The sequence below is a fragment of the Aristolochia californica genome, unplaced genomic scaffold (genome assembly GCF_029961685.1).
Source record: "Aristolochia californica isolate CCGP_79_NKW_82.1479 unplaced genomic scaffold, dmAriCali1.0.hap1 SCAF_6, whole genome shotgun sequence".
Lineage (NCBI taxonomy): Eukaryota > Viridiplantae > Streptophyta > Magnoliopsida > Piperales > Aristolochiaceae > Aristolochia > Aristolochia californica.
This window is the reverse complement of record NW_027182257.1, coordinates 599,076-615,721: the sequence shown is the minus strand read 5'-3', so window position 1 is coordinate 615,721 and position 16,646 is coordinate 599,076. Positions and strand designations below refer to the sequence as shown.

The 16,646-nt window shown below is 36.6% G+C and overlaps 3 protein-coding genes and 1 non-coding gene across 5 annotated transcripts; 2 read left to right on the top strand and 2 right to left on the bottom strand.

The window, feature by feature from the left end:
- Positions 1-623: 623 nt before the first annotated feature.
- LOC137935045 (probable polyamine transporter At1g31830) lies at positions 624-3,293 on the top strand. Its single transcript, XM_068779682.1, has 2 exons — positions 624-1,095; positions 1,730-3,293. The coding sequence occupies exons 1-2, from the start codon at positions 961-963 to the stop codon at positions 3,170-3,172; spliced, it is 1,578 nt and encodes a 525-aa protein (XP_068635783.1). The 5' UTR covers positions 624-960; the 3' UTR covers positions 3,173-3,293.
- A 1,149-nt stretch (positions 3,294-4,442) lies between these two features.
- Positions 4,443-8,205, bottom strand: LOC137934529 (small ribosomal subunit protein uS3x). The gene is made up of 6 exons (XM_068778930.1): positions 8,097-8,205; positions 7,839-7,986; positions 7,475-7,646; positions 5,689-5,743; positions 5,405-5,536; positions 4,443-4,814 (listed from the first exon to the last, which is right to left on the bottom strand). The coding sequence occupies exons 1-6, from the start codon at positions 8,124-8,126 to the stop codon at positions 4,653-4,655; spliced, it is 699 nt and encodes a 232-aa protein (XP_068635031.1). The 5' UTR covers positions 8,127-8,205; the 3' UTR covers positions 4,443-4,652.
- Positions 6,138-6,301, bottom strand: LOC137935587 (small nucleolar RNA snoR143). The gene has a single exon (XR_011109288.1). It is a non-coding gene; the product is annotated as a small nucleolar RNA snoR143 (small nucleolar RNA).
- Positions 8,206-13,695: 5,490 nt separating the features above from the next.
- On the top strand, positions 13,696-16,252 carry LOC137935552 (uncharacterized). 2 transcript variants are annotated; one of them, XM_068780207.1, is made up of 5 exons: positions 13,696-13,833; positions 13,901-13,956; positions 14,886-15,026; positions 15,231-15,303; positions 15,845-16,252. In XM_068780207.1, the coding sequence occupies exons 3-5, from the start codon at positions 14,899-14,901 to the stop codon at positions 16,115-16,117; spliced, it is 474 nt and encodes a 157-aa protein (XP_068636308.1). In that variant the 5' UTR covers positions 13,696-13,833; positions 13,901-13,956; positions 14,886-14,898; the 3' UTR covers positions 16,118-16,252. The 2 variants fall into 2 exon arrangements, with proteins under 2 accessions (XP_068636308.1, XP_068636307.1); XM_068780206.1 differs by lacking the exon at positions 13,901-13,956 and having other exon boundaries at positions 14,912-15,026.
- Positions 16,253-16,646: the final 394 nt, after the last annotated feature.

Below are 16,646 nucleotides of genomic sequence, written 5' to 3'. Positions count from 1 at the left end.
TTAAAAAAATATTTAGGATAGTAAATACATATAGAATGAGAATAAATATTTTTTATTAATTAAATATTTTACCCTACTCAATATATCCCATATCGGTCACTGATACATTGGAGCTTATCGGTTTAAACACCGATTTTTAGGTATCCGATAAATATGAGAAATTGGATTGGGGCAACCATGCAACTTAGTGAAGTTCAGACACGGTGACATTGACAGTTTTAAAGAGTTGGCTCTAAGTAGATAGCGAACAAATTGGAGTTTCAGAAGTTTCCACATTGGAGAAACCGACAGAGCGCTCTTTCGTCTCCCACACGTCATCCCCCCACCGCCCTGTCACTATTCTCAGAGTCTCCTCTGGTTTCCCGGATGAAATCGGTTCCTGCTTCTAATCTCTACCCTTTGATCGAAAGGAAGGCAGTATTTGACTCTGATACGAAGGCGAAGGTATTGCTTTGAATGTCGACTGTCGTCTTCATATATGCTGTTTCTCGCAAAAAAAAATGACGAGGTAGGAATTGCTGCAAGCTATAAGAGACGACGATGGTGGAGACTGGTGATCAGAAAAAGTTACTGGCTTGCTTCCATTATTGAACGTTAATCTCAGTTTTTCAACGGGATGATAGTACCCATCTTGGACTTTCGATTTGAAGAGTTGCGGGAGCAAATAGCAAAGATTGGTTCACAATGAGGATGATAATCCACCAGTAGCAGAGGAGTCGGGGTTGTTTTTGTCATTGTACTTTTAAGCTTTTCTCGGTGTTCAAATATTCGATTCGAGTATTCTGTGCGACTGTAACGAGCAGGAGGTCCTGTTGTTGGCATCTGAAGCGATATTCCCACAATGGCTGTCTTTTAGCAGCCTCGCCATGGGAGATGGAGTGCAAATTGAAGGTATCATCTGCTCTGATCTCTGTCGAAAACGGCACTGCTCTCCTTCATCCAATTGCAGAGCAGTAACAGATGCCTTCTTCGAGGACTGAAGCTAAGAAAATGCGAGAAGAAGGAAATTTATCGGAACCGAGAGCTGCAGGCGCCGACGGACTTCCTGTGTGTAGCGGGAGTTCGCACCCCGAAAGTAGCGATTCTCAGAGCGAGGTAATGCTCTTAAGCTCCGAGAACAGAGTCAGTTTCAGGCTATGGACTAATAGTCATACTTTGAACCCTAATAGACCTCTGCATTCTTCTTGGATAGTGCTTCGATTTAGCTTTGGCATGACGATTTTCTGATTTTTCACGAGACGTTTGATCCCGCGAGCTTCTTCTGCCGCTTTGCGTGATCTGCTTTCGGTTACACAGTTACGTGCAAGCTTTTCTTTTGCTCCCTCTCTCTCTCTCTCTCACCACGTTCAGAGAAGAAGAAAGTTTGGTGGTTCGTCAACATATTGCGCTCTGGTTTTCATTCTTTGTTGTGTTTTCATAGTCGAAAAATCACTTTTATGATTTTGTTGTCCGTGATTTTTTTAATGATGCCGGATTATTGGGGTTCATTTGGACCTTAAAACGCTGTATTCATGTCTCTCTGGAACTAAAATTCTGGGATGAACCAGTTAAAAAAAATGGGATTATGTATTTGCCTACTAGAAGTATTCCTCTCCTCACTAGTATTGGTGGAGTTTCTTGAAGTCACTGAAAACCGCAGATTGTATAACTACTTTTTTCTTTTCTGCACAGTGGATGCAAGAAAACCAGCAATTTCTTCGGTCTCTAATTGGTCAATTTTTGTCTGCAGAACACCATGAACGGGCTATCTTCTTCTCCAGTGGGTGAATATGGGCCAGGCTACGAAGGACTGGAAGGAGGACAATCTACAGTTGCCAAATTCAGAAAGGTTTCGCTCATCCCTCTCGTATTTCTCATCTTCTATGAAGTATCTGGCGGTCCTTTCGGAATCGAAGACAGTGTCAATGCTGCAGGTCCACTTCTTGCTCTCATCGGCTTCCTGGTCTTCCCTTTCATCTGGAGCATCCCGGAAGCTCTAGTCACTGCAGAGATGGGCACGATGTTCCCTGAGAATGGCGGTTATGTTGTTTGGGTATCAACTGCTTTGGGTCCATATTGGGGCTTTCAGCAAGGATGGATGAAATGGCTGAGCGGCGTCATTGACAATGCTTTATATCCTATTCTGTTTCTAGATTACATCAAATCTGCAATTCCTGCCCTGGAGGGAGGTTATCCCAGAATTCTTGCTATACTGGCTTTAACAGTTATCCTCACTTACGTGACCTACAGAGGATTAACAATAGTTGGATGGGTGGCTGTGTTTCTGGGTGTCCTCTCCCTCCTCCCTTTTGCAGTCATGAGCTTTGCAGCCATTCCAAGGCTGAAACCTTCTCGATGGTTAGTGGTTGATCTGCACAGTGTGGATTGGAGTTTATACTTGAATACACTCTTCTGGAACTTGAATTGCTGGGATTCGATCAGTACTCTAACAGGAGAGGTGAAAGACCCAAAGAAAACGCTGCCCAAGTCTTTGTTTTATGCTTTTATTGTTGTTGTTCTTGGGTACTTCTTCCCTCTTCTGACGGGTACAGGAGCAATCAAGCTAGACAGGGATCAGTGGACTGATGGGTACCTTGCAGATGTTGCAAAGATGATAGCTGGTGTGTGGTTGAGGTGGTGGATCCAAGCTGCTGCTGGTCTGTCCAATATGGGGATGTTTGTTACTGAAATGAGCAGTGACTCGTTTCAACTTCTTGGAATGGCAGAAAGAGGGATGCTCCCAGAGTGCTTCAGTAGGAGGTCAAGCTATGGAACCCCTCTGGTGGGGATCCTCTTCTCTGCATCTGGTGTGGTTTTTCTCTCTTGGTTGAGCTTTCAGGAGATTGTAGCAGCAGAGAACTTCTTGTATTGTTTTGGGACGATGTTAGAACTGGTCTCATTCATAAGGTTGAGAACAAAATACCCAACAGCACGGAGACCTTACAAGATTCCAGTAGGTACCATTGGAGCCATTCTTCTGTGTCTCCCTCCAGCAATACTGATCTGTGTTGTCCTGGGTCTGTCTTCTCTCAAAGTTGCACTTGTAAGCCTCGGTGCGGTGATTATTGGGCTTGTTTTGCACCCGGGTCTGAAGTTTATTAAGAGAAAGAGATGGCTTAAGTTCTCTGTGAACTCCAATCTTCCAGACTTAGAACCTACTACGCATGACAGCACTGAAGCTCCGGTAGATTAAATCTACTCTGACACGTATTATTGGCTCAAACCCAGAAAGCTCCATCACAGAGGTATACTTGCCAATGAAAATTTTTCAGCTTCTCTGCCTATAGCTTTGCCTTTTGTTTTTTTTTATTCACATTACCTGCTTGCAGCTGAGATAAGCGTTGATGTATCCAATCAACTGAATATCAGTTTAGCGTCAGCACTGCAGAATGACAGTTTTGTTGTAAACCAAGTGATCCATACAGCATGAAAACAGAAATTCATGGGGAAAAAATCCTTAAAAAACCAAAAAAGAAAAACTTGAAGATGTTTAATTTGGTCTGCACGGAGAAATGAAAAGGAATAAGAATTTATTACCAACACAAGAAATTTGGCCATAACACGGGGCAACCCTGACAAACCGGGGGACCAAATTCGTCAAACAGATATTAGGGGCAACGGGATTCAATAACTAATCTGTTCTGATACCATATTGAAATCAGTGCGTTAAAAAGCTTGAACCTCTTAGAAAAACAACCGCACGGATCTTATATAAGGACTATCCCAATCGATATAAACAAATATTTCAACATTTATGTCATTTATTAACTCCATGAGAGTGATGAATCTGGCTGGAACTTCAATGGAAATTTGAGAACCTTTGAAGCACAAAAATGATAATCTTCCATATCATCTCTGCGATAAAATGCACAAGGTACCTCACATTCTTAATGCTGCAAAATGATCAAGTGCTGATTTTTTTCACTTCATAGAGTGGAATCTTCCCTTGTGCTGTGAATTAATGGCGTGCTCTGTACTTAAAACTTCACTGTTGCTTTTATTTCATCCCTCCAGCAGGGAAAGCGAGTAAAGGAACAAATCTATCTTCTAAGACCCCAATAGACCTTGCAAGCAATGAAGAACAGGAAGAGGCAGCCAAGAAACTAGAAGAGCTGAATGAGAACAAGAATGATGAAGAATCATCCTCAATGCAGTCATCTGAAGATACAAGTGGAAAGCATAGATAGTTACGCTGAAGCGAAACAGGAGCAGGAGGATGATGTAGATGATTCGAAGAAGAAGAAGTATGCTGAAGCGCTGATTCTGAAAGAGAGTTTAAGAGAACCCAAGAGATCCAGAGTTGCACTTAACCACCTACTAACTGAAGATGATTTAGAAGATGAAAATGCAGTGGACGTGGAAGAAGAGAACTTGTGATAGTAACACATAATGTCTCCGAAAGGACTAGGAGGACAATTTAGAGTGATCGGAGTTGTGGTGTTGGCTACGGTGGAACTACTATCTTGCAGAAACAGGCATCTCATAAATTATTTGATTCAGAAAGATGATAAAAGAAAACCATTATCTTTCCAGTTACAACTGAACAAAATTCTAGATATCCACAACAACAAAACCTTACTCCTCAAAGAACTCAAGCAGGATTCAGACCGACTATCTTCCTGTGAATAACTAACTTAAAATCTTCTTAAAGTGCCCTACAAGCATTTCTCTTTTTACTGGACAACTTCAATTTCCTGGGGGGCAGCGGACTTGATGAATTCCTCCTCTTCTTTTGGAGTGTGAATGGTGACCAAATCTGGCAAAGGTGTGGTTGGGCCTTGCTTGCCCTTTGGATCCCAATCCAACATGATTTTCACCTTGATTCCAAGAACTCCCTGAATGTAGAGGTTCAATCAGTCAAATGTGTGAATGGTAGATATCTTTCCAGTAAGTATATAGGCAGACAAAAGCAACTAACTATAACATCGTTCATATATCAGATGCTTTGGCAGAAAGAACAGTGAATATTAGACATTGCACAAAATCATCTCTTAGCTTCTCAATCAACAAATCCAACTCCACCTAATAGATCAAGCCGTTCTAGTCCACTCTAGGCAAAGGGGAAACATAGTATCTGGGATAAAATAAAAGTAAAAGGTTCTTAGTACAAGCCAGTTGTAGTAAATTCTCAAAGATTAGAAAGTACTCTTTTCAGGGGTAAAGAGAGAACAGAAAAACCTCAAATTTAAGAACAAAGAAAACTATCTCTGTCCACAAAAAGAACTCATTGATTTAATGAAAACTGAGAAAAAGGAACGTCAGATCATGGATGCATTAGGAAGTGACATAAATAAAAGATCTTGCAATTCAAAATGAGATGGTAAGTGTCAAGTCATGCATACTCAAAGTACCGTAGAATGCACAGAGAATCAGTCACTAATAATTGGAAAAAAATCTGTACGCGTTTCTTAGAAGTGGTAATGACCTGTCTCAGCAACACATGTCTCACTGCAGAGTCTATGTATTCATTAACTGGTTGACCAGAAGAAATCATGTAGCCATCCTTGAATTTCATGGATTTAGCACGTTGGGCCCTGAGCTTTCCACTAACTATGACCTGAAAGAGTTTTATTTGTTTACATATTAGCAGATTACAAGAAAATTCCAACCAAAATAAAGAATACACCTTCAATGGATTTTTTTTTTAAAAATCCTTGACCAAGTGAGTATACATCAAAAGCATCCCCCAATTAGAGCACAACACATTACCTCACAGCCCTTCGCACCACTCTCCATAATGAAACGCAGGACTCCATAACAAGCCCTAAAATTAGATAGAATTTAACTGTGATTAATAAAATTAATTGTCCCAATTAGTAAAAACTAATATATCCAGCTTCCTTTACATCAACTTGGTACATAATATTCCAAGTGAGAAGAGGATCTCAAAGGAAATATTTTCACCAAAGGAAAAAAATCATAAATTAAATCAATGCCATCAAATTAAATGCAAAACTAGACTCATTTTGTTCAAACAGCAGGGAAAAAACAAACAAAGATAGAAATAGCAATACACAATTATTCGTGTGTGGCCACCTCCAAATGATATGCAAGCTTAACAACTAACAAGAGCTTCTCTAATTCATAATTTAAAATGTTCAAAATTTTAACTGAAAAGGCCAGAATATATTCCTGAAGTTTTACAAAAATAAAAGTAATGATGTGAGATGGAATCAGTAGACAAATAGCATTTAAGACTATTCGTCTGTGGATCCACCTCTACGGTTGTCTGGCCGCTGCTGATACAATCAGCTTTCCATTTATGCACCTTTGTACGAGACCTCCCCCAATCAATGTCAGAGAAACCGTGATACAAGTGCAAAAATACAACCACATCCTCAGAGAAAGTGGATATTCATGCCATGCATTACACATCCCAAAGAGTAAACCTAAAACAAATTCCTTCAAATCAACCAAACATGCATAGTTTTCCAATTGAGAAAAGGTTTCACATGAAATTGTGAGACAAAACGGCAAAAGTTCAACTTCAATCAAGCCATAGAAATTAGATATATATTAGTTTCCCAAAAAAGGAAAAGAAAAAATTTGTGACCCACAACTACACATTAAAGACCAACTCCAAGCATTATGCAGTTTTAACTAGTACTTCCAACATGTAATTTCATATGTTCAAATTTGAATTAAAATGATGTTCTCAATATTTTAGTGAAATTCTTATAATAATAAATTAATCATGTGGGATGGAATCAATTGAAAAGAGGCATTTAAAAATCATCCATCTATGGGGCCACCTCTATGGTTGTCTGGTTGCTGCTCAAGCAATCTGCTTAGCATGACATCTAAATGCACAGAGAAAATGATCCTTCACACCTTGCCTTAAAACTAGCTTTTACCATCCCAATAGTAGATTACACAATTTCTTAAACCTTCTCCTAGTGCTACAAAATTGTGAGCTTGCAATCAAAGTGGCAGTTATCTTGTAGTAAATTTTCGATGAGACCATATATCCTATTCTGACCTAAATTAATCTATAAGGCAAGATAGTCATTCGAGACTATATTCTAATCTGATCTAAAGGCAAGGTAGTCATTCCACAAGAGCAAATCACATCTACAGAGGTTAGATACACAGTTAAACAAATGGCATTTCTAACCATTCACCAGTGGATCCATCTATAAGGTTGTACTATATCAGACAATACTCCATTGCCACAGAAGCAGGAAGCGTCACCCTGTGACATGAGTCAAGCAAATACAAAAACATACACAATTTCACGTAATTAGCTACAAGAAAACCTCATACTTATACATTACTACGCCTTTTTTAGTGTTGAATCCCAGACTCTCGTAAGCATTTAACCCGAGACTTGCCTTGTAGCCATTGAGCCAGATATCCAATCCAAATGTTCATACGATAATATTTAGCAATTTTGTTGCATCATCAATAATTCACAAGCACGGGTAACCAAAAGAAAAAAGAAAGCAATGATCCATTGAAAATTTAAAAACAAAGGAAAGGGAGAAAATAGAAATACCTTCGGACAGCGAGACCACCAAGAAGCTTGTACCGAAGGGACTCGGCCTGCGCAATCGCACAAAGGCCCCGGTTGTTAACCTTTTCAGCGTAGAGTTCCACACTGTTCTCCGGAAAATTAAACCTCTTCTGGACAACAGATGTCAATTCCCTGATTCTCCTCCCCTTCTCGCCTTAGTATAGATATGAGTAACATAAGAAACAATGGACATAACACGAATTACTCAATGGAAAAAAGAAAACAACACAGAATTACCCGAACAAGCAACAATACCTAGTTAAACAACTTCATCCTTATTTACATTATTCACTAACATAATTTTTCCACTAGATAAATCCAAAAAGTCGAACCAATCAAATCTTACCAAGAACATTTTGCGTTCTGGTAGCTCGGATGATGATTTCCGTGCGCATCGGCGTGACTCGAACTTCAACACCGGAGTAGCCATCTTCAGCAAGCTCTCTCGTGAGAACTTCATTCAGTTCAGCGAAAAAAACTCCGTCTGCGACGAACTATAGCACAAAAACAAAAACAAAAAAGGATCTTCAGATCTACTCGAACTCGAAACGGCGGATGTACATGCGTAAAAAAATAACAAACAAGTCCCAGAACTGCAACTCACCTTTCTCTTTTTGCTCATTTGAGTCGCCATGGCCGAGTTCCAGAGCAAGATGCGGACTAACCCTAGAAAGCGAGGTGACGTTCCGAGGAACGATGGCTCGCACTTAATATTTATAACCAAACCCTAGAAAGCGATGTAACGTTAGGACTTGGGAGGAACGATGGCTCGCACTTAAAAGGGGTTAGTCCACTTTGTAAGTGTGATGGAAAGTGAAACGAAATTGAAACTGAATTACATAGTAAAATTGAATTACTTTGTAAGTGTGCTCAATAGAAAGTGTAATGTAAAATACTAGTTTGTGTTAGTGTGCATAATAAAAAGTACAGTAGTAAAGTGCAGAGAAAATTTTTATTAATAAAATATTATGATCGATTTAACTTTTATAATTTTTACTTAACATTTGTATTAACAAACTAAAAGATAAATTTTAACTTGTGATAAATTAAAAAATACTTTAAAAAAATTAATATTATTTAATTAATTAAATATATATATATAATAATAATTAAACAAATACTTATTTTATAATATTAGAATAGTTAATCAAATTGTAATTTTGTAATATCTAAATTCTCACTCATAAACTAGTAATTAAATATAATATTAACCATCATAAATTTATATAAAAAATATATTTTATTATATAAATTTAGTCTATTAACTCTTAAAATATTTGTACTTAATTTTATTTATTAAGCTCACTAAGATAGATTTAAACTTGTGATAAATTAAAAAATAAATTAAATATTTTATTAATTAAATATATAAAAATAAAAATTAATACCTAAGACTAGTTAGAGATGCTTACAAATGCTTAAATATAAAATAATTAAATTATAAATGCATACATATATTAAGAGACAAGAGAGGGAATATCCCGAGACAGATATCATCGAATATTGTTTAGTGAGTCCAGGTCTAGTGAATACAATTCCTCCACCTAATTGAATTACTTCCCAACTTTCGCACCTGGATTTTAAATCGGGGGTGTTATTGGGACACTAAATAATTGATTTTAACCCAAGTATAGGCAATTCTTTGTAGAGCTATTCAAATCTTGCAATGTAATACTTCAAGTTTTGTCATTAAGTTTGCTATTAAATGGATTTTCTCAATCTACATTTTTCATTATGAACCCCAACCGGCGGCCATATACATGGCTGACACAAGTGGTTTGGGGGAAGAACCCTTCTCTCCTCCATTCCACAGGTCAAACAACCCCAACACTATAATTTCTTTTCCTTTAATGATATAGACGTCGAAGAAACTTGGTACTGAGAAGTTGAATTCTTCTTTTGTGTCACTTTCTCTTTGGCCATTTTTCACTAGTGTTAGTGGTCGTGGAACCTCTGATATAAGTTCGAGCTCATGGTATCTAACCGGAGAATCAACTTGTGACGCCCCCAAAGGTGCGATTGTAGAGTTTAAGTAATCGGATGAGATAGTGCGGGTGAGGCGGGTTTTTCGTGGAAGAATGGATTAATCAAGAGAAGAAGGAATTGGGACATTGTTGCGGGATGTGCTAGGAAGAATTGGGTTCCGGATGGCTTCGTTCATGCAAGCCAAAACTGGGGATGATGACCTTCTCAACGTCATCCTTGAAATAGTTTTTGTAAATCTCTGCAAGAAGAGGGGCGTCTCGCGATGGCAGAGTGGCCTTCCTTATTTCTTTTGACGAGGGAATTGAAAAGTGAAAGTGAATTACCTATATATATAATTCACTTTCACTCGTAACTTACAAAGTGCACTAACGTTTTTTTTTTTTGGAACTTTATCCAGTGAAAGTGAAATATATTCCACTTACAGAGTGCATTAACAAGTCCTTAACATTTATATTCTCACACTAGCGGATCGACTGCAGTGGGACCCGTTTCTCATGCTGGTTTATCAACTATAGTGGGACCCATTCAACCAGATACATATCGCATCTACCCAAACACAACATGGGTCCTATGGTCCCAAAAGTAATGTACAATCCTTTAGTGAAATCTACCTCTAACTAAAAGCATATAATCAAGGATGATCGTAAGGCTGATATATAAATGGTGTATCAATCCAATCCTACCTCCGATATAGGTATATAATTAACCTTAACCTATACCTTAGACCCTAAACCCTGATAAATATTGGTATCAGTCGAACTCCACCTCTAAATATAATTATATAATCAACCCTAACCCTAGATCTTAAACCCTAAACCCTTATACATATTGGTTTGGATCAAATTCTACCTCTAAATGAGGGCATATAAATCAAGGATAAGTTTATAACTACCCCAAATGAAATAATATAAACTTGAACAAAATAAATAAATAATTACTTTGGAGTTGAACGGCTGAAAATGCTTTATATTTTTTAATGCTTCTCAAGGAAAAAAAATCAATAAAACTTTATAATTTGCTATGTTTTTTAAGCAAGACTTTCGATTTAGGATTTGGGAAGCTTGTTCGTTTCTTTGGAGAGGAGTGATTGCAGAAGCTTCAGTTTTGGTTTTAGTATCAGAGAAGCGTACTCATTCTAGAAACTCTTCACACGAGAAATTAGAAGGTACCTCAAAAAGCCTTCTAAACAATATTTTTTTATGAAAAACACTTGTTTTATATATTATACAGTTAAACAAATAATTGGGTAATAAAGTTTAAAATATTCATTATAATTTATTGTGTTTAATAAATGGGATATAAATAGTGGGATAATTTGTTGTAAATATTTAAATAGGGAAAAAAATTCAGCCAAATAAAGCGGAAAGATAGGTAATTGGGTAAAATTGATACCCCTTGGCAAGGGTTTAGAGTAGAGGAAAAAAGTCATATTATTACTAATTATATTACATGCATCATTAATCACGAAAGATAATGATGAAATATGAGTACAACTTCGAATTGTCGAGGGTATCTACGACATATTCGTTTCATTAAGACATTAGAAAAAAAATGGTAATAAAAATAAAATGTCTCTACTAGTTTTATGAAATGCAAGAAAAAATCCACCTATATTATTCGGGCTATAGAAACATTTTAAAGGGATATAAAAAGACAATTCTTATTATTCCAATAGGAAGCGATAGAAAACACACACACCAATATTATAATAAAGAGCGCTATCAATCAAATCAAGTTCATTCAAACTTGATTCCCTACACAAATTGTAGATAATTAGGACACACAAGTGATTATATACGACTAACCTAGACCAGCGAGCCGAGTTTACCCTTTTTATCTCAACCACTATAATTTTTTAAAATGTACTTTTAGCCCTTATTTTAATAAAATATTTTAATTATATATTATTTAGCTATAGCGATAAATAAAGCATCAACATTTTGTATTTGAAATAAGGGATAAAAGTAAATTCTAAACCAGTCCCAAAACTTCACACCCAACTCACCTTTCTCTTTTTGCTCATTTGAATCGCCATGGATGACCTCCAGAGCAAGAGGCAGACTTAACATCAAACAAACCAAACCCTAGATTGCAACCAAGTGATGTAGAGGCGACTGGGAGGAAACGATGGCTCACACTTAAGAATTTATATTCTCATGTCGGAGGATCGACACTAGGACGACCCATTGAACATATGGGATGCAAATCGTATATACCCAAACACAATATGAGCTCCTATGGTCCCAAAAGTAATGTATAATCCTTCAGTGGAGTCTACTTCTAACCAAAAACATATAATCAATGATGAGCATATGACCGATATATAAATAGTGTATCGGTCCAATCCTACCTCCGATATAGATATATAATTAACCTTAACATAAACCTTAAACCCTAAACTATGATAAATATTGGTATAGGTCGAATTCTACATTTAAATATAAATATATAATCATTCTTAACCCTCAATCTTAAAACCTAAACCCTGATACATATTAGTATGGGTCAAATTCTACATCTAAATGAAGGCATACAAATCAAAGATAAACTTACAACTACCATGAACGATTGAAAAAGTTTATATTTTTTAATGCTTCTCAAGGAAATGAAATAACTTTTTTATAATTTGCTATACTTTTTAAGTAAAACTTTGGATTTGGGAAGCTTGTTCACTTTGGAAAACTCTTTGGAGAGGAGTGATTGGAGAAGTTCAGTTTTGGATTTGGTATAGGAGACGTACTTAATCTAGAAACCCTTCACACGAGAAGTTAGGAGCTAGCTCAAAAGGTTTTCTAAACAATGTTTTGGATGAAAAATACTTGTTTTACCCTTAAGACTATTATGTTGTGTGGTTAAACAAATAATTGGGTAATGGGGTTTAAAATATTCATTATCTTAATCAATTGTGTTTAATAAACGGGATATAAATAATTGGATAATTTGTCACACATTTTTACATAGGGAAAAAATATTCAACCAAATAAAGCAGAAAGATAGGTAATTTCCTTAAAATTGCCACCCCTTGGTGAGGGTTTGTGATTCAAGAAAGAAGAGGGAAAAGTCATATTCTTTTTAACTATATGACATGTATCATTAATCACAAAAATTAGTTATTCAAGTTGTAGAAACATAATAAAGGGATATAAAAAGATAATTCTTATTATTCCAATAGGAAGCGATGGAAAAAACACTCACCGATACTACAATAAAGAGCGCTAGATCAAAATCAAGTTCATTCAAACTTGATTACCTATACAAATCTTAGATAATTAGGACACACAATGGATTAAATACGACTAACCTGTTACACACCTAGCTAATACTCATCAAAAGACCGGTCTGTTAGGAGCGGAATGCATAAGTATTTAACCCAAGACCACAACATCACACCAACCTTCACGAGCCGATGTCCACAGTGACCCACTCTCACGACGGCCCACTCTAGTTTCTGCTAGGTCGCCCCCTCCGCGTAGGACTCTTTAAGCACTGCTCAGGACTCTTCGAACGCCGGGATTCGAACTCGCAACTACTCTGATACCAAATCAACAGGTACTTAACCCAAGACCACAACATAACCTCACCCCAACGAGCCGAGTTTCTATATTTTCTCTTAATGGTGAGAGAAAAATAGAAAGAAACCCTTTTTTTTTATCTCTACCGCTATATCTTTTAAATTTTAATGTTATTTAATAAATTATTTTTATTATATATTAAATTTAGCTATAACTATAAATAGAGAGCATCAAGATCTTGTATTTGAAATTATGGCTGAAAATAGGTTGGGCCCATTTTTTTGTTTTTTAAGAGGTTTAAAATAGAAAGAAATCCTTTTTTTTATCTCTACCGCTATATCTTTTAAAATTTAATGTTATTTAATAAATTATTTTTATTATATATTAAATTTAGCTATAACTATAAATAGAGAGCATCAAGATTTTGTATTTGAAATTATGGCTGAAAATAGGTTGGGCCCATTTTTTTGTTTTTTAAGAGGTTTAGTATTTACAAAAATATCCTTTATTTTATTAAACTTATAATAAATGTTATTATTTTATTTAATAAAAATAATAAATTTAAACAAACATCAATATAAATATACAAATAATAAATAAATGTAGATCCCGCTCGTTTCTTGTCCCTTGCTTGGAATACAAGTTTCGAACAAGCAAAGTGAATACTAAACCGTGGGAATTCCCTTTTGCTTACAGAAACTGGGTTGTGGATGCCCTGGATGGTTGTTTTTAAGGACCGTGGAAGTCGAGAAAAATGGAGAGCATCTCCACCAGTTTGATCTCTTTTCGGAATTGCTCGAGGCATGGGGCAAAATCTGAGGAAAGTACGGGAAAGAGTTGAAGGTGAGAATCCTAATATCTCCCCTGTTTTAACGTTCGCGAGCTTAGCCTTATATTAACCGCTCCTTAGGAGTTCTTTTGCATTCTGCGGAATAAGGCTCTTGGATTTTGGAAGAAGACTTACTGGTTGGTGTTAATGTATCTTTTTTAGGTTATTTGCATTTGTCCAAGTTACTGTTTCGTATTCTGGGGTTCTTTATATATTTTTCATAATACGAAAACTGTTCCATGTTGGGATATGTGGACGGAGAGAGGAACTGCATTACCTGGTGTTGCTATTTTGTTATTCGTTGTAATTTCAGAGATGAGGAAGGTTCCTAAAATATTTTGGATTAGAAGTGCATGATTTAGGTTGAAGCAAAGAAAGATTGACCGACTGGTTGTGAAAAATCTAATTCTTACAGACAGGTTATATCATCCGACTGTATGGTGTTGGGAATATCCCCACAAAGGAAATGATTGGGATTGCTGTCTTTGACACATTGGCAAAGGACTTTGTACTCGTTGTTAAGGGAATGTTAGGTTAATGGGTGCTCACATGAAGAAGAAAAAAAAATTGTCGACACCTGTCTCAATGGTTACCCTAGAAATAATGACTAAATTCATCTTTTGTGTTTCATTTCCAAATTTGTGTCTCCTCTGCACTATAAGACTTCCAAAGACGGTTGCAGTGTCTAGGCCAGCTGAGAATGGCTCGGGAGTCTGGCCAGAAGTTGAGATATTTTCCACACATGGAGCCTGTCTCTCATTCAGATTTTGCATGAAATGCTTCCAGTGGCATCATTGTATTCTGATGATGGAAAGTCTCTGCTACATGCAATGCAAGTTATATTTTTTTCCGTCTCTTCAATCTGCTGAGCATTTTATTCTACTCTTAACAAAAGAAAATTAATTGCATAGCGGTGTGCCATGTCTTTGATTCCCATAACCTCCCCATGGTGCATGTTATTTGCCAATTGTACTTGTATTTATTCTAAAAAAGAGTATATGCAATAAAGCAGTTAAAAATCCTGTGCTTAGATGGTTATTTGATGTCTCTTGGGTTTGATGTGAAGGTGTCACCCTTTCATGAATGTTGCAGGAAGGAAAAATCTGCGCAAAATATGTGATAAGGTTTTCAATCAGTGTGTAGATCAGACTCAACAAGCGGGTTTGGACCTGAAAGATCTTCATCTAGCTACCCTCTTGGTTTACAAGTAAGGCATGCCATCTATTATTTACTACCGAAGATATTGCTTTCGAGAGTAAGTTTTAGTATTTTCAAGCAATGAAATTTGATTTTGCCAAGGGATTCCATGAGCACATGAACGCTATAGACATTTTAAATTTTAGCAGTTGTTCACTCTTTGTGTTATTTATTTTGATTTTTTTTAATTTAATATATGCATTTACCATTCCAGTGCTGTAAACAAACATTTCCTTGGTTCTCACAAGGAACCTCCTTCTCAACGAGTACTCAGAGATCTGGTTGAGGTATGTTAACTTCTCTGTTCATTTTATGGCAACGATAATTTGAGTACTGTACTACAGAACTAAAGTGCTTATGACTCAGATGGTTTCTTTATCTGATAGTGATAATTACCTTCAAGGTGTTTGATTCTAACTCTCCGGGAACTTGTCAAAATAAAAAACAGTCAGATGGTGCAGAGAAAAGATTTCAACAAATTTGTTCATATTATGTTGAATACGCTGACTGTAGGGGCATGTCTTTGGATTTTTTGGTCCGTTGATTTCCTTTGCTTGACATCCTATCATTACTTAAGGGACTGTCTGCCTAATTTAGTTTTGAAAATGAATCTTGTAAACTACATGAATCAGTTCAACGAAATGAAATTCAGACTCTTTATTTTGTAGTTTTGAAATCAAATTCCGTGCATGTAATATCACCTAGTGCTAGTACTTGACTTCTAAAATAATCTCACTATAAGCTTTAATTACTGTCCATCATTCACTTAAGTTGTCTCAGGAGTTTGTTCTCTGTGCTTGAAGCAACACTAAAAATTGTGATTTGCAGATTTATCGAAATGAACAGAAAGAGAACCTTGACAGTGATGAATTCTATGAAGTAATGCTCAGGTGGATCTCAAAAGATCTTCGCAGATATGCTGTAGACAAATTTATACTAGCCCTTCTCGCAGCTCCTGCCATGGCAGAACTCACTAAACTCGGGGTTCGAAAGGTTCCTCAAGTTGATCGTGTTATGGAGAAGGTTCCAACTTCAATTTTTGTTTCTGCATATGCATTAGCGTTAGTTCTTCTTCAGGACCTGACAGTTGTTGTTGATTAGTCTGTATTTAGTTTGATTACGTTTTCCTGCCTATGAACTTTGGCTGCCTAAGAGCTTGTCTCTTCTGTGTGATTGCTTGTTGGTTCAACTGAGTTTCAGCATCTGTGAAAAGATACTAGAAAAAAAAAAAAGAGATGAGACAAACCATAGCTCCTAACTTCATCTGTGTTCTCAGGTTTCTCTGATTCTCCGAATGCTGCAATTATAATTAGAAGCCTAATTAGGTTGCTCATTGTAGCAACCAGAGATGGGTTTATGGTTGATATCTATTGGGTATAGGCCAATGTGTTTCAGATTTTGCACTGGTCTAAACTGGGAGTATCAATATAGGCCAAAACACGAAAATTTAAACCTTAAACCCCCCATGATTGAATGTTTGAAGTCACTCTTGTTCTTAGATTTCATCACATCATTCTTCTTGCCTTTGAAGTACGAAAAGGGTAAAATACTCTTATTTTTATTATTATTTTAAAATTTTAAATTTCCTTTGGTGGAAAAGGTGAAGGGTTTTTAGGCTGTCTGGTGCTAT

What these genes read in the sequence shown, in the direction of transcription:
- LOC137935552 (XM_068780206.1), top strand. Translation starts at nt 13,794, where the DNA reads ATGGGGCAAAATCTGAGGAAAGTACGGGAAAGAGTTGAAG. An exon ending in GCTACCCTCTTGGTTTACAA is followed by an intron (nt 15,027 to 15,230) that starts GTAAGGCATGCC and finishes TTACCATTCCAG; the next exon opens with TGCTGTAAACAAACATTTCC. An exon ending in TACTCAGAGATCTGGTTGAG is followed by an intron (nt 15,304 to 15,844) that starts GTATGTTAACTT and finishes TGTGATTTGCAG; the next exon opens with ATTTATCGAAATGAACAGAA.
- LOC137935045 (XM_068779682.1), top strand. Translation starts at nt 961, where the DNA reads ATGCCTTCTTCGAGGACTGAAGCTAAGAAAATGCGAGAAGAAGGAAAT. An exon ending in GTAGCGATTCTCAGAGCGAG is followed by an intron (nt 1,096 to 1,729) that starts GTAATGCTCTTA and finishes TTTTGTCTGCAG; the next exon opens with AACACCATGAACGGGCTATC.
- LOC137934529 (XM_068778930.1), bottom strand. Translation starts at nt 8,126, where the DNA reads ATGGCGACTCAAATGAGCAAAAAGAGAAAG. An exon ending in GTGGTGCGAAGGGCTGTGAG is followed by an intron (nt 5,537 to 5,688) that starts GTAATGTGTTGT and finishes AAACTCTTTCAG; the next exon opens with GTCATAGTTAGTGGAAAGCT. An exon ending in GACATGTGTTGCTGAGACAG is followed by an intron (nt 4,815 to 5,404) that starts GTCATTACCACT and finishes CTCTACATTCAG; the next exon opens with GGAGTTCTTGGAATCAAGGT.